The sequence below is a fragment of the Nycticebus coucang genome, chromosome 7, assembly GCF_027406575.1.
Source record: "Nycticebus coucang isolate mNycCou1 chromosome 7, mNycCou1.pri, whole genome shotgun sequence".
NCBI classification, from domain to species: domain Eukaryota; kingdom Metazoa; phylum Chordata; class Mammalia; order Primates; family Lorisidae; genus Nycticebus; species Nycticebus coucang.
In genome coordinates this window covers 57393577-57409790 of record NC_069786.1, presented here as the reverse complement: position 1 = coordinate 57409790, position 16214 = coordinate 57393577, and the positions used below count along the sequence as shown (strand labels likewise).

The following is a 16214-nucleotide window of genomic DNA, read 5'->3' as shown; positions in this document are numbered from 1 at the left end:
ATTTCTTCTGTCCGTATGAAATTTAGGATTGTTTGTTTTAAATCTGTGAAAAATGATGTTGGTATTTTGACAGGAATTGTATTGCATCAATAAATAATTTTGGGCAGTATGGACATTTTAATGATGTTTATTCTTCCAGTGCGTGGACAGATGATGTTTTCCATTTGTGTCATATATGATTCCTTTCATTTTGTAGTTCTTTTGGCAGAGATCTTTTATCTCCTTGGTTAAGTATATTCTGGGTATATATTTTCTTTTTAGCTATTGTAAATGCCATTGAGTTCTTCATTTGACTCTCATCTTAGCTGTTATGAGGGTATAAAAGTGCAACTGATTTGTGAACACTGATTTTGTAACCTGAGACTTTATGGAATTTATCAATTCTAGAAGTTTTTTTCATGGAGTCTTTAGGGTTTTCTACAGATAAGATCACATCATCAACAAAAGGGGTTGTTTAACCTCCTCTTCCCCAAGTACATGACCTTTATTTGGTTTGTGACTTTATCTTCTCAAAGAAGAAACCCTCTGTTTCATTGATCCTTTTTTTTTGTTTATATATTATTTACTCCTGCTTTGCTTTTTGTAATTTATTTTCCTGTGCTAGCTTTGGGTTTGGTTTTTCTTTTTCTAGTTCCTTGAGGTGTGACACTAGGTCGTTAATTTGTGATCTGTCTTTTTGATGTAGGCATATAAGGCTATAAACTTCCTTCTTACTACTGCTGTACCCCAAAGATTTTGGAAGCCATTGTCATTTCTTTCAATAAATTCAAAAACTTTTGATTTCCATCTTGATTTCATCATTGACTCAAGCATCTCTCAGCAGCAAATTGTTTACTTTCCATGTATTTGTGAAGCTTTGAGTGTTCCTCCTGGAATTGATTTCTAATCAATTTCTATACCATTTGAGATATAAAGTTAATTTCAATTGTTCTAAATTTGCTGAGATTTATTTTATGGCCTAATGAATAATCTATCTTGGAAAATGTCCCATGTGCTGATGAGATGACTGTATATTCTATAGTTTGGGGTAGAATTTTCTATAAATATCTCTTAGGTCCATTTGTTCGAGAGTCTTGCTTAAGTTCAATGTTTTGTTGTTGATCTGCCTAAACATCTGTCTAGTTCTGTCAGTGGAGTGTTAAAGTCTGTGGCTATAATGATGGTGTGTTTCTTTCTTTCCTTAGTTATAGAAGAATTTGTTTTATGAATCTAGAAGCTCCTGTGTTATGTGCATATGTTTTTAAGATTATTCTATCTTCTCACTGAATTGATCCCTTTTTATCATTATATAATGATTATACTTGTCCTTTTTTTAACCATTGTTGATTTGGTATTTTTAGTCTTATATGAGAATAGCTACTCCTTTGCTCTTTTATTTCCATTAGTGTGGATTATTTTTCCTCTACTCCTTTACATCGAGTATGTGAGAATCTTCATGAGTAAAATGGGCTTCCTGAAACAACATATATTTTTGTTTTTTCATCCATTCAACCAATCTATATCTTTGAAGTAGGTCATTGAGACCATTCATACTCAATATTAATATTGTTAGTTACTGTTCTGGTCATAACATTGATTATTACCTTATAGCTTTGTTTTCTCACTTGTGTTAATGTTTTATAAGAGCTGTTTTAACTTTTGAGAATTTTTACACTGGTGGGTATCAATTATTCTGTTCCATGTGTAGAACACTTTCAAGTATTTCTTGTAGGGCAGGTCTAGTGGTGACAAATTCCTTTAGTGTTTGCTTCTTTGCAAAAGACTATTTCTCCTTCATTTATAAACTTAAGTTTTGCAGGATACAAAATTCTTGGCTGGCAATTATTATGTTAAAGGAGTCTAAAGATAGGACCCCATTCCTTTCAAGCTTGCCAGGTTGCTGTTGAGGAATCTTCTGTCAGTCTACTGGTTTTCCTTTGTAGGTTACTTAATATTCTCACCTCAAGGCTCACAGGAGATCCTCCTTCTCATTAATTTTGGCTAGTCTAATGACTACATGCCTTGGTGCTATTCTTTTTTGCAATAAATTACCCATTGCTCATTGGGTTTCTTGCATGTGGATGGCTAAGTCTCTAGCAGTAACAAAGTTTTCCTCAATTATTCCCTCAATAAGTATTCCAGGCCTTCTATTTTTTCTTCTTCCTCCACAGGGATGCCTATACTTTTTAAATGTGGCCATTTTACATAGTCCATATTTCTTGTGGACTTTCTTCTTTCCTCTTGATTGAGCTCAGGTCTGTGGTAAAGGGGAGTGACCCCAAAGGGACCAGCAGCCAGTGCTCTGTTCTCAAGAAGCTCCCAGTTCACTGACCACAGCAGTTCTTAGTCTTGTGAAGAAAAAGAATCTCTCCAATAGGTAAGGGTAGAGAGAAGAGGCTAGTCAAGGGTACAAAGTTATAGTTAGATAAATGAAATAATTTATTTCAGGTGTTATATTGCACAGTAGAGTGACTGTAACAATTATATTTCAAAGCAGCTAAAAGAGGATTTTGAATATTTCCACCACAAAGATGTAAGTATTTGAGGTGGTGGATATGTTATTTACCCTGATTAGAGGTAATATGTACAATGTATATGCATATCAAAATATCATACTGTACCCCACAAATATATATAATTTCTATGTGTTGATTAAAAACAAATAAAACTTAAAAAATAAAATCACTACAAAGCAAATACCACCGAGATAAGTGCTGCGAGAAATATTCACCGATGAATGCTTAAATTAGTATGCACAAGTTTGAGGAAAATGATATCTGCACACTCTCAAAGTTTATTCACCAAAATAATATTACAAAGGGAAAATTTTTTACTTTTCAATGTGAAAACACTGAAGACATCCCTATAATCAAGGTCAACATCACCAGAAATAAGATTTCATGTATCAGTTATAACACATGGAAAAGGGAACAACCTCACTTCTATGATATTGCTAACAGTGCACAACCTCAATCTAATTATGAAAATCTCAAACAAACACAAAGGCAATCTCCCAGAAGCCTGTTCACTTCAAGAGTGGAAAGTTCATGAATGATAATGGAATACTAGATAATTGTTACAAATTGAAGATTACAGAAAAGCGATATCTTAATATAATATGGCATTTTGAATTGTATACTGGAATATAAAAAGGATACTAGTGGAAAAAATGGTGATTCTGGAATAAATATGGTAGGTTAGTTAATGTAATTATATCAATGTTAACTTCCTAGTTTAATTTTGATAATTAACTTAGTTATGTAAGATGTTAACAGTAGTGTAAGGTGGATGAAAGGTATATGAAAACTCTGTGTATTGTTTTTGCAATTATTGTGTAAGTCAGAATTATCTCAAAATAAAAAGTTTAAAAATTACAAAATAAGTACTTTCTTTTATGTTTACTTTCAATGCTTTCTAAGCTATCCTAACTAAAATACAATTTCCTATTACAATTTTATAATTAGGAAAATGCATTTTATTATACTTACCAGATTATATAAATATTATGTAATTATCTGACATATAATTATTATATATAATTATATTAATGTATAGATATATAATATTTATCATATATTATTAATATATGATTATATACAAATATATTTGTTGAATTGGTTTTCAAGTTATGAGGTTATTATCATATAATAATAGCTATTATTATTGAGTCATTAGTCTGAACAATATTATATATGTTTTGTTAATTTTCATAAACCTGTGATGCTGATACTACTATTGTTACCATTCCTATTTTACAGATGAGAAAAGTAGGACTTTGAACACTTAACACAATTTGCCAAAGTTGGCATATTTATTAATTGAAACAGGACTATTTGACTCGAGAGCCCAAGCTCATAACAGTGTTGCTCCTTAGTATATCACCCATAATATGATTAAGGAGTTCCACAAACTTGGCTCTGTGAGAGCAGCGCGGAATTATCTAAAATGACGATACATTCAAGAATCTAGCACACTGATTCAGGAAACAAGTTATATGTGTTTTTATGTATAACAAGCAAAACAATTTGTATATAGATGCTTCTCAACTTACAATAGGGTTTTTTCTGACTAAGACCATCATAAATTGAACATATCTATGTCAAAAGTGCATTTTCTACCTATGGTATTTTCAACTTACAATGTGTTCACCTATAGGTGACCCCATCATACATCAAGAAAAATAGTGACTGCATCTACCTTTTGCACAATTACAAAGTTGAAAAATCCTAAGTCAAGCCATGTAAGTTGGAACCATCTACATATATGTCTAGATAAAGATGTATATACACAATATTTCAAAGTAATACACAATACATGCTAATTAAGTAAAATGGGCAAGAAGCATTGAATTTTCTAACCTGTCATGATTTATTTTGAAAAATGGCTCTCTTTGTTTTGTAGCAAAACTCAGTCTCCCAGCATTCTTAAAGCTAAAATAATTTTAAAACATATAATGATTTTTTCTATTTTGTTAATTTTTCAAGGCAAAAATTCTCATGTTTTAATGTATCTAAGAATCATTTGGTGCACTTTTTTAAATGCTGGTTTCCTGGTGCTAACTCTTTAACATTCTGAGCCCATAGGCTTGAATAAGACCTGAAACAGATTTTCAACTAGCCCTCTTGCTGCCTCCAATGCTAGTGGTCTTCAAGTTCAAGGTTTTCAATAATTTTTTTGTTTAATAGAAAAAAATACCAATTTTTTGAATCTACTAGAAGTTCCTTGTCAATTATATAATATCAGATATTTGAGAGACATTTCTATTATAAAGTTATACTATGTTAATAAACCACAAAGTACATGGTATGAATTCAAATAACATATTATACATTAGGGCTATGTCCTACTGCTGTCTACATGTTGGGTTTGTTCTGGGTTTTGTTTTGTTAGTCATTTTTTTCACCGCAAATCAAATATGTTCAGTTAGACTTATTCCTAGAGAAACTTAAATACCAACAGAAATCCACGACTTCATTTGTGAAACAAGCTGTATGAATTTAAAAATTATGAAATGTGTTTCGTAAGCACAGTTATATTTTTGATCCCATCTGGTAGTTGTTACATACCTAACTGCTTTTCATGGCACTTGCTCTCTGTAATTTGGCCTGGTCATCATCTTTGATATCAAAATCCCATTAATTTTTTTAAAAAGCCATTAAAAAGAGACTTCTCTAAATAATTTTGGTTTTTCAGAATTAGCATGAACAAGCACAGTCGCAAATAAATTTTGGAGGCATTCCAGCAACCTAACACATTCAATATGCAATGGGAAAATTCTGCTTTAAAAACTTGAGTTATTAGATCCTGAGAGTATAATTTCCATGATGAATGAGTAAGTCTTTTTGATACTGATACAGGGACTTTGTCATTATTTCAAACTATACAAAGAGTTTTTAGCTATCATACAATATCTCTATATTCAAATGAGTCTGTATATTAAGCTCCATTTTCATCCTGTGAGAACATCTCTGGAATTATGAACTATTTGAAATTTAACATGAACTTAATATTTAATCTTAATATAAGATCAACTATACAAATAGCTCTTCAGAAATTTTCATGTTATCCTTAATATATTGCCTAGAGAATCCCACTAAGATAAAACATTGCCACAAGCAATTAATATCTAAATAAAATTTGACCCAAGTAAAATAGTTCTCTTCCTCTCTAGTACATAGAATATGCCATATACTCATAACTCAACTTTAAATATATATTCCAAGAGATCTCTAGGTTGGTAAATAGTTTGCTGAAACTCTGACCAACCTGAACATTATATTCACAATGAGAGTAGATTGTATGGTAAAGAATATCTAGAGTGTGTATCTCAAGTTATTTTAAATTTTTATAAATATTTTATATGCAGTCTTCTTAATTTATATAAATATGAGTGACATAAACATTTTTCAGATCTTTGGTCTTCTCCCTGTTAGTAATAATAGTAAACAACAACATACTCTTTTTGAGATAAAATTTACATAACATAAAATTCATCATTTTAGGGCGGCGCCTGTGGCTCAGTGAGCAGGGCGCCGGCCCCATATGCTGAGGGTGGCAGGTTCAAACCCCGCCCCGGCCAAACTGCAACAAAAAAAATAGCCGGTCGTTGTGGCGGGCGCCTGTAGTCCCAGCTACTCGGGAGGCTGAGGCAAGAGAATCGCATAAGCCCAAGAGTTGGAGGTTGCTGTGAGCCGTGTGACGCCACGGCACTCTACTGGAGGGCAGTAAAGTGAGACTCTGTCTCTACAAAAAAAAAAAAAAAATTCATCATTTTACAGTGTACAGTTCAGTGTTTTGTTAGTATATTCAGAGTGTTGTGCAACCATCACCACTATATAATTCCAGAACATTACCATCACCTCAAAAAGAAACTGTATCTGTTAGCCGTCATATTCCCTGGATTTACCTACACTGGACATTTCATATAAATGGAATCATATAATATATAGTAAAAAATACCTTATTTTTCAAGCACCTTGTATCAGAGCACTTTCATATTTGATTGAAGAAGTAGAAGTGCAAGTTTGTTTTATAGTGAAATTCCTTTTTATTGTTTAAAAGATTTTAAAGGAATAAAGCCACGTATTAGCTAGATGAAATATTTTCAAATCCTAGCTTAATACTTATTAGCTATGTGAACTTAGATAATATACTCAACTTTCTTAGCCTCAGTTTCTCATCTATAAGGTTAGAAAAAAAAAGAAAATTTTAGCAGCCTTTCAGGATTATCATTAGATTAGAGACGTTTATACCATCAGGCACCTAAGACAATATCTATTGTTAATTCACAAAGATTGCCTAATTACTATTGCAGTTTGGGACTTGATTGTTAACTCTACACTAGAATAGGGATGATATAACAGTGGAAAGAATGATAAATTAGAAATCAAAAGATTTGGACTCCAGGCCAAGTTCTGACATTAACAAGTGAAATAGCACACCCTTAAAAATATTTCTTTATGCTTTTGATGTTGTTTCATCATCCGTAAATTAAGTAGCCAGTACAAATTCTTGTCTTCAGTTTATCTCAATAGCCTTTGGGTCAAACACATAGACAGGAGCGTCCAACCTGTGGCTGCAGGCCACATGCTAATTTTGTGAAGACGTTTTTTGCTTATCTATGGTGTCAGATATGAAAAGTACTCAGGAACATTATTGTTGTTGTTGTTATTATGATTGCTAATCAGCTTTTATTACTGCTTGTGAATTTACTGTGTGACCCAAGACAACTCTTCTTCTTCCAATGTGCAGCAAGACAGTCTTGTGAGTAGAACATCCATAGTTGACTACCATTCCACATTGATCACCTCCTTAAGTTGAACTAATTTTCAAAGACCAGATTTGTACCACGGGTACTCAATGAAAAGTCCTTATGTTAATCACCTCTGTATGTTGACCAATTTGTTACAGTATTTTGGGTGGTAAACTTACAGAGGTTCTACTGTATATGAGTCTATTTATTTTTTAAACTTGTATCATTAATTAATAACTTTGCAAAACAGAAGGGACCAAGCACAGCTGGGTTCACTGGTGAATTCTATCAAATTATTTAAAAAGAAATTATACCAGTTCCCTACAATCTATTTCAGAAAATAGAAGCAGAGGGAATACTCGCTAACTAATTCTGTAGAGGCCACCATTACCGTAATACCAAAAACAAAGACGTTAGAAGAAAAGAAAACTACAGACCAGTATTTCTCATGAATATAAAAGCAATAATTCTCAAAAAAAGAATACTGAATCATACCTATCAATGTATTAAAAGAATTAATTATATAACACAACTAAATGGGATTTATTCCAGTTATGCAAAGCTATTTCAACATTTGAAAATCAATTAATGCAAATACATCATATCAATAGGCTAAAGAAAAATCACATGATCATATCTACAGAAAGCAAAAAACAAAACCAAATGTCAATCCAATACCCATTCATGATAAAAACTTGCAGTATACTAGGAATTGAGAAGAACTTCCTCAATTTGAGAAAGAATATCTATAAAAATCCTAGTTATTATGCTGCCTAATAGTGAGAAACTCAAAACTTTTCCACTAAGACGAGGAATAAGGCAAGGATGTCCCCTCTTACTACCACTTTTTAACATTATACTGGAAGTCCTAGCTAATAAGACAAAAAGAAAAGAAAACAAAACAAACTGATTAGTTCTTCCCAAAGATAAAAACTGTCTTTGGATTTTATTTGATTGCTTATGCAGAAAATCTTAAATAATCAACAAAAATTTTTTGGAACTAGTAAGTGATTATAACAAGGTTGCAGATACAAGGTTAATATACAAAAGTCAACTGCTTTTCTAGAAACTATCAGTAAGTAAGTGGAATTTGAAATTAAAAACACAGTATCATTCATACAGGCACCAAAAACATTAAAACAGGTATAAGTCTAGCAAAATACACACAAGATCTACATGAGGGAGGGTGATTGGTGGGATTACACCTGCGGTGCATCTTACAAGGGTATATGTGAAACAGTAAATGTAAATGTCTTAACACAATAACTAAGAAAATGCCAGGAAGGCTATGTTAACCAGTGTGATGAAAATGTGTCAAACATTCTATAAAACCAGTGTATGGTGCCCCATGATAAAAAAAAGAAAATCTACATGAGGAAAACTACATAATTGTAAAGAATTATAATAATTCTTTGATCCATCCTGTGGCTGCAAAGAAGTAAATAAGTAGAAAGATATTCCATGTTAATGGATAGGAAGACTCAATATTGTCAAAATATCAGTTATTCCCAATTTGATCTATAAATTCAATGCAGATCCAAAACATTGGCAATAGCAAATGCTGGTGAGTATGTGGGGTAACAAGAACTCTCCTTTGTTAGTGGGAGTGCAACCGGGTGCAGCCACTTTGGAAAACAGTTTGGCAGTTTCTAAAATTACTAACGTCTCTTACTGTACAATTCAATAATCATACTCCTTTGAATTCACCTGAAAGAACTAAAAACTTACGTCCACACGAAAACTTGCATATAGATTTGTTTGTAGCAGCTTTATTCGCAATTGCCAAAACCTAGAAGCAGCCTACTCGTCTCTTAGTAGGTGAATGCATAAACAAACTGGTACGTCCAGACAATGGAAAATTATTCAGTGCTAAACAGAAACGAGCTACCAACCCATAAAAAAATGGAGGAAATAAGTGCTTATTACTAAGTGAAAGAAGCCAATCGGCAAATGCTCCTGTATGATTCCTCCTATTTCACAATATAGAAAAGACAAAACTATGAAAAGAATAAACAGACCAGAGGTTGCCACAGGTTGGTGGGGAAAGAGTGATGAACAGGAAGAGCACAGAGAATTCTAGGGCAGTGAAACTGCTCTGTATGATATAATATAAGTGGATACATGTTATTATAAACCTGCCCAAAGCTATTAAATGTTTAACACCAGGTCTTAATGCAAAGATAATAATTTGTTGATACAGGTTCAGCAATTGAAGAAATGTACCACTGTGCCGGGAGATGGTTTTAATAGGGGAGTCTATGCATGTGCAGATAGGGGTGGGGATATATGGGAAATCTTTATAGCTTCTTCCCAGTATTGCTGTGAGCCTAAACCTCCCTAAATAATAAGACTGATTAAAATATGTATGTACATAATTCTATAAAAATGAAACATATATAAGTAATTCCCCTTTTCTAATGAAAAGTAAGACCCCCAAGGAATACCTGAGATAATTTTTTGATATGTCTTAGACATATCAAAATTTCAATTTAATTTTACTTTATTTTTTAAAAATCATAAAACTTAATCTTTGTTATATAGATTGAAAGTGGCATCTTCACAGAAAGTTAAGTGATCAAATATCATGTATTCTATGAGATACAAAAAGGCAGAGTTGAATTTCTCTACACAGAGAGTGGAGAGTGGCCCCCACACTGGCATTCTCTATTAACTGACAGGACACTGTGAGGCATTGTAATCTATGCACACCCAGTTGAGACATCTGAAGAAATGATAGAAGTCTGATTATATTCTGACCATAGTCTCTAACTTTATTTGAGGTCCAGACTTTGGACCAGATATTTTCTAACTCATCATCTTAAACTATCCTACTTCTTAACCTGACCTCAATGTTTTTATCATGAACTTAACACTATGATAATCAATCAATAAATAAACTTAATACTTGTAGACTTTAGATTCTATCACTCATCCCTAACCTTAGAACCCTACACATATATTTTATTTCTATAGTTATAGTAACTCACCATTCTAGAATAACAAGTCAATTCATGAAAGTGGGATGAAGATTAATTTCTTAGAATTAATTTCTTAGAATGAATATTGCTTCCTACAAACTACCACGTGTGGTATGTTTTCTGTAAATTCAGATTATAATTTAAATTTCAATTCAAATAAAATAGAAAAAAACAGTATTTCTTAGCCAATTGATGTACCCCTTTTGTTACCTTGACATTTTAGCCCCCATTTTCCTTCCCCCAATTTAATAATATAGATTTCTTAATAACATTTTTTCCACAAATAAAACAATTCAATAAACTGGGCTATTTAGAAATCTTGAATCAGCATTTTCAAAGGTACTAAATCCTATCATCTATCCCATTCCATCAAATTATCTTTTATTATTTATTCATTTATTTATTTTTGAGACAGGGTCTTATTCTGTCACTGGAGCTAGAGTGCAATGGCACGATCATAGCTCATTGCAACCTCAAACTCCTGGGCTCAAGCAATCGTACTGCCTCTGCCTTCCAAAGTTCTGGGAATACAGACATAAACCACTGTGTCCAGCCTCAAATTACCTTTTTAAAATGAGATTTATTGTAGTTTCATATTTCTTGAAGTTTTATGAGTAAGCCCAAATTAAAAGACATAATTTTAAGAAATCAGAATCTTCTAAGGGACCCAAAAGAGACTTTCTGTATATCACCCAAGATTAAATGGCATAGGATGGATATATTTTTTATAAAAATATTCTCCTAGAAGTTTTTCCATTGCCCAATAATTTAAAAGTTGCTAGATTAGTCCCAGAAGCAAATTCAATATTGAATGTCAAAGGAAAACATGAAATAATTAATGCAATCCTAAATATTTGGCTTCATGCTTTTAAAAAGTTAATTCCATCCTTACTAAAGTGATATCACCATTATATATATAGCCATATATATCCATCTCAAAAAGATTACAACAGTGATTAAATATTTGAGGAGAAAGCAGCAGTCTCTTGAAAAGTTAAACTGAATCCCATTTCTAGACTAGCTAGATCACGGGTTTCTGACTGTCTTATTCATTGCTGTATCACCAACACCAAGAAGATGTTAGGCCAATAGTAAACACTTAATAAGTGAATGAATCTTCTGGAAATGCGTGTTCTTTACCTCTGTCATAGCAGTCAGTTGCTACCAAAGTCAGACTGTGTTCTGGCCCTAGAAGAGTGATTTCCCTCAGATTTAGAGTGACTAAACTTACAAAATGCAATAATGGCTTGTCTTGTAAAAGAAAAGTATTTTCGAAGCTTCCTAAGAAAGTCTTGGAGAAAAGAGAAACATATCAGGGACTCCTCCACCAGCACCCTCCAGATGTACTTCATATATAGTAGATGGTAGTAAACCTTGGGAAGTTTTATTATAATCTCCATTTCACCGGAATCTGAATTAATACATTCACTCATATGACATACTTGTTCCTTCCTTGATTTCTTTCCCCTCACTTCTCTATCTACCGCTGGCTGCTTCTGCCCCATATCTAATCTTACCTTTCGATGCCTTTCCAATTGGCTTTCCACTCATACTGCAAACTTTCAGAGCTATCACTTGAATCCCCACTTCCCACCTCCACTGCAAAGTCTCTTCCCGTGTTTCCTTTCCCATTCTTTCTTAGTAGACAGGACTGACAAACTACCCTTATAAAAACCTGAAACTTAAACTTCCTCTCAATGTCTATACCGAGATGAATATATAGCAATAATATATACACGTATTCATATAAACATGATAATAACAACATTAACAATGATAATAGCAACGGATGTTTATTGAGCACTTACTACTTGCCAGGTACTCCACATAGGTTATTTCATTTATTCAGCACAAAACTTAAAAGCTACATGCCATTCCCTTTCCGCAGCTAAAGAAACTAAGAGCCATAACTTTCCAATATCATATAGTAAATAAATAACAGGGCCGAGACCTACTGGACTATGTTCTTAAATATTATCCAATATTGCCTCTCACATAATTTTAATCATCTGATTAATTTTCTAAATCAGAGCCTAGTGCTACTTCTTTCTCTCTCATCCGAGCCCAAAAGCTATAGTCCTGGAACTGTAAAAAACATGTTAAGTCTGATTAAGAAAGTGATGCAAAAAATATTGAATGTTTTAAAAAAATTTCACAACTAGTTTTAGAAAACCTATATTCGGGTTTTAGCTTCATCGCCGTGGGATCTTAGGCATTTAATTCAGTCTCCCTATGCCTCAAGTTCTCATCTTTAAATGAAAATAATAAAACCTGCTTTACATAACACACTTGTTTTGAAAACTAAAAAAAATTAAAAACACCATAAAAGCAATTGAGGAAGGTGAAAACACCATATGAGTGTAAACTGGCCCAAGAATTCAGCAACCTTTCTGGACTCTCAGGCTTGTTTTTCTTATAATGAACTGCTAACACGATCCTCTCTTGCCATTAAACTATGTGACTATTTTGAACTGGCCATTATCCTCATGAAATGCAAACTTTTGATTTATTTCATGGGGATAATATGAAATCAAATTTTGGCCTTCTAAAATTTTCATCAGCTTTATTGCAGACCTTTTTCCCTAGCCAAACTTGTATTTTCCCTGTTCTTTTAAGCCACAACTGCTTACCCATCTAGCCCAGTAATATCATCCTTTTCTAAATTCCTCTACTTAATCCTCATTGGGTACTAAACCCTTTAACTGTTCCCCACAAGTGACAAATCCATAAGCCACATCAAACAGCCTTCAGCCTGTTTTTCTAGGACAGTCTCCAACACACACACACACACACTTTCTCACTCTCTCCCAATCTCTCCTCTCTCTCCAAAAACGGATTTTTTTCCTATATCTAATATTCCCCAAATCTCCATACAACAAATCCTGTGTATAGTTCTTCTCTCACTTCCAGAGAAATTGTTACTGGTAGCATTGATCCTATATATTCTGAGCAATCAGAGTATCCTAATTTATGCATCAGTTTAAGTTTAGTAAAGTGGACAAACCTTTCACTCATATGTATATATATATATCTCCATTTTGATTCCTCAGAGAAATATCTCTACTTTTTAGCAGGCAGGCTGACTGACATACTTCCTTCCCCTGCCCCCACCCCTGCTCTGACACGTCTCCTGCCCTTTATTTAGGCTCTATTCTTAGGAGTGACTCCTGCATTCTTCCTATCTCCCTGCTCACTCTCTGCCCAAACCTGGCATCCGGAGGAGAACTGGGCATGCTCAGTAGTCACAGCTGATTCCGGAGATGCAAACTGGAATCTTTTTGCAGCATTTGAGCCCGGCAGGAGAGGTAAGGCCCTGAAAATGCAGTGGCCCAGAATCTGCCCACTCCTCAAATAGTACCATTTGATTTAAAGGTGTGTTCAAAGCCTGGGAATGAACTCGGAAATGGACAGCTTACTTCTAGTACCTAGTCTGCAGGTGGGTCACCCACCTAAGTAACAGAGAGCTGAGAAACAGCCCTTCAGTCTGGTTTAGTGCAGGGAAGGGATTTCTGCTGTAGCATTGCTAATAGATTCCTGGAAGCTATCAGCCTGGCATGCATCTCTGTTGCGTCAAGAAAATACTGGGGTATTTTTTCATTCTTTCTTTCTTTCTTTTTTTCTTAAACACAGCAACATCAGCTGCTCCAGACTGAAAAAGATGTTGCCTAAAGATCTCCAAAGTCTGCAAGCCAGACAGAGAAATTGTGGAGAGGACAGAAAAATCAATCACCTATCTAAAAATTAAATCTAGGGAGACAGCTTAAGGACCCAGAAATAAACAGATAGGCTACTTCCAAATGAGTTCAGGAACCTTTCAGATATTCAAATCTGAATAGTGTGCCTGTCTCCCCCAAATGCATACCTTATTTGTACATGAACCATGACCTATTTCCCTTTGAGAAAGAGAGTGACAACACACACACACACACACAATCCTCTATTCTTTCTCCTGGTGGCTGCAGAGACTAAATCTTTAGAGCTGAAACAGCAGCAGATTCCCTCACCTCACTGCCTGGGAATGAGGTATGTGGAGGAAATGTGTCAGGGGTTAAAAATGATAAAAGGGGGCTTCTTTGCAAGGGCTTAAACCACCAAGCAGTAACAGGCAGTGAGAGAGAGATACAACTGCCCCTGCTGCTAAAACCTAGCCATTTCTTCAAACAGCAGCAAACATGAGACATTTCATCACTGTAGTGCATCCATATTGAGAAGGGGGGTGGGGGAAATCATGTGCTTTGCTTTATGCATTTCAGTCTCCGGAGATGGGAGGAGACCCCTGTCCATATGTCGTGGGAGCTATCCACCACCCCAAAAGTACATTCACTGCACCTAGCTAACAGACCACTTGCCTGACAGGTTTTGCAGCAAACGCTGTTAATCTAAGTGACAGCAGGTTGTCTCTTACCGTAGGCAGCAGCGGCTCCATTTGGGCTCCCTGGTCTTTAATCTCCATGTTTTGTAACGCCTCTGGAATAAGCGCCTTGCTCTGCAGTGTCTTCAGTGTCTTACACCCAGCCCGGCACTAGCTCTGCTTAGTATTCGGATCAGGTAGCTCTGAAGCAGGAGGCAATTGCACACTCCAACTCACCAGAGTCACATGGCTCCTACTCACTCGGGCTGCTGGCCAGGTTTTGCACTGAATGCCTTGGATCCCTGGGCCGGTAAGAGAGATCCCCCAAGCCCTGTATCACTGCCCACACCTGGCTACTGGTATAAAATACAGCCTGTAATGCTGTAAGTCTAATGGACATTAAGAATCTCACCTAAGATGCTAACTTCTTACACAGACTAGTCCAAGCTGGACTGCAACCAGCTAAGCCTGATTTTGACACTGAGGCAACTCACATCAGTCCCAGAACCCCACAGCAGACACAATTTAAACAAGATGATGTTACTAAGAATGTTTACTAGGCGTCCTGCTCTGAGTACCTGGGGTCTTTTAAAACAGATAAGATAACCTCAAAATTAGTACATCTTAGTGAGACTGAATATTCACTAACCACAAAAAAAGGGAAACATTTACATTAATGTTCACTCAATAAGAATTGGACAGATACTTTCAATATTTAAATAGTAAGAAACTTAGGTAATTCATATACTATTGAAAATGAAATATATTATTTCTATGACTTCTCAACAAAAATGACAGGGCAAGAGAATATTTTGATAGCAGAAAGGATTAAGATACTAAAGCACTTTGAAAAGACAATGATTCTGACAAGATAGCCCAAACATATACCCCTTCAGGTTAAAAGTCTCCACAAAAGAGAGGTAGGGATATCTAAACAATCCATGGAAGAAAAGAAGTTAGAGAAGCTCTTGTTAGGGAAAATAGTTGATAATGATCACTAACTGACTTCACATATTTTCTGAAATTGATTATAGATACAGAGTTTTTTAAGCAATTTTTTAAAATCTAAAATTGATTATAGACAGAGTTTTTTAAGAAACAAAGCCCATATATCACTGGATCTCAGATTAATTATGGAGGTTACAAATGAATAGGTGTGAAAAACTTTCAAGGGTTAAAAGTGGATGACTAAAATTATTAAGATAGTTTATTGTAAATAAGAAAATTTTCACCAAATTCTAAAACCTTTAATCAGTAGAAGTGGATATTAAATTATTTTCAGCAATACATGTAAATTTTCTATAATACTCATCACAGGTGCAATTATAGATAACTTTTATCTTTTTCCTTCTTGATACAATTCCTCAAAATAGCTTCTATTATTTACATAAGAAAAAAATGTGGTTTTTTTAAAACCATAATGATTACTGTTGTTTGAGTGCCTACTTTGTACACAGCACATTGAAGTAATAACACATATTCAAGTGACAAGATATCTAACTAGGAATTTACTGATTTGGGGCTCAACTTAACTGTCTACCACAGACTGATGAATAAAAGCTCCCTTGACATTCAAATAACCATAGTCAACAATCACAAATAATTTGTTAGAATAAAAATAATTCTATTTAGAAAGAATATTTCTAAGAAGCTT

General features: G+C 34.3%; 1 protein-coding gene across 2 annotated transcripts in view; it reads right to left on the bottom strand.

Moving 5' to 3' along the window:
• Window positions 1–14844, bottom strand: part of SLC4A10 (solute carrier family 4 member 10) — a 362931-nt gene extending 348087 nt beyond the window's left edge. For both annotated transcript variants that reach the window (XM_053596759.1, XM_053596756.1), the window contains exon 1: window positions 14615–14844. In XM_053596759.1, coding sequence (XP_053452734.1) covers window positions 14615–14662 — 48 coding nt within the window. In that variant the 5' untranslated portion in view covers window positions 14663–14844. The remainder of the gene's footprint in view (window positions 1–14614) is intronic.
• Window positions 14845–16214: the final 1370 nt, after the last annotated feature.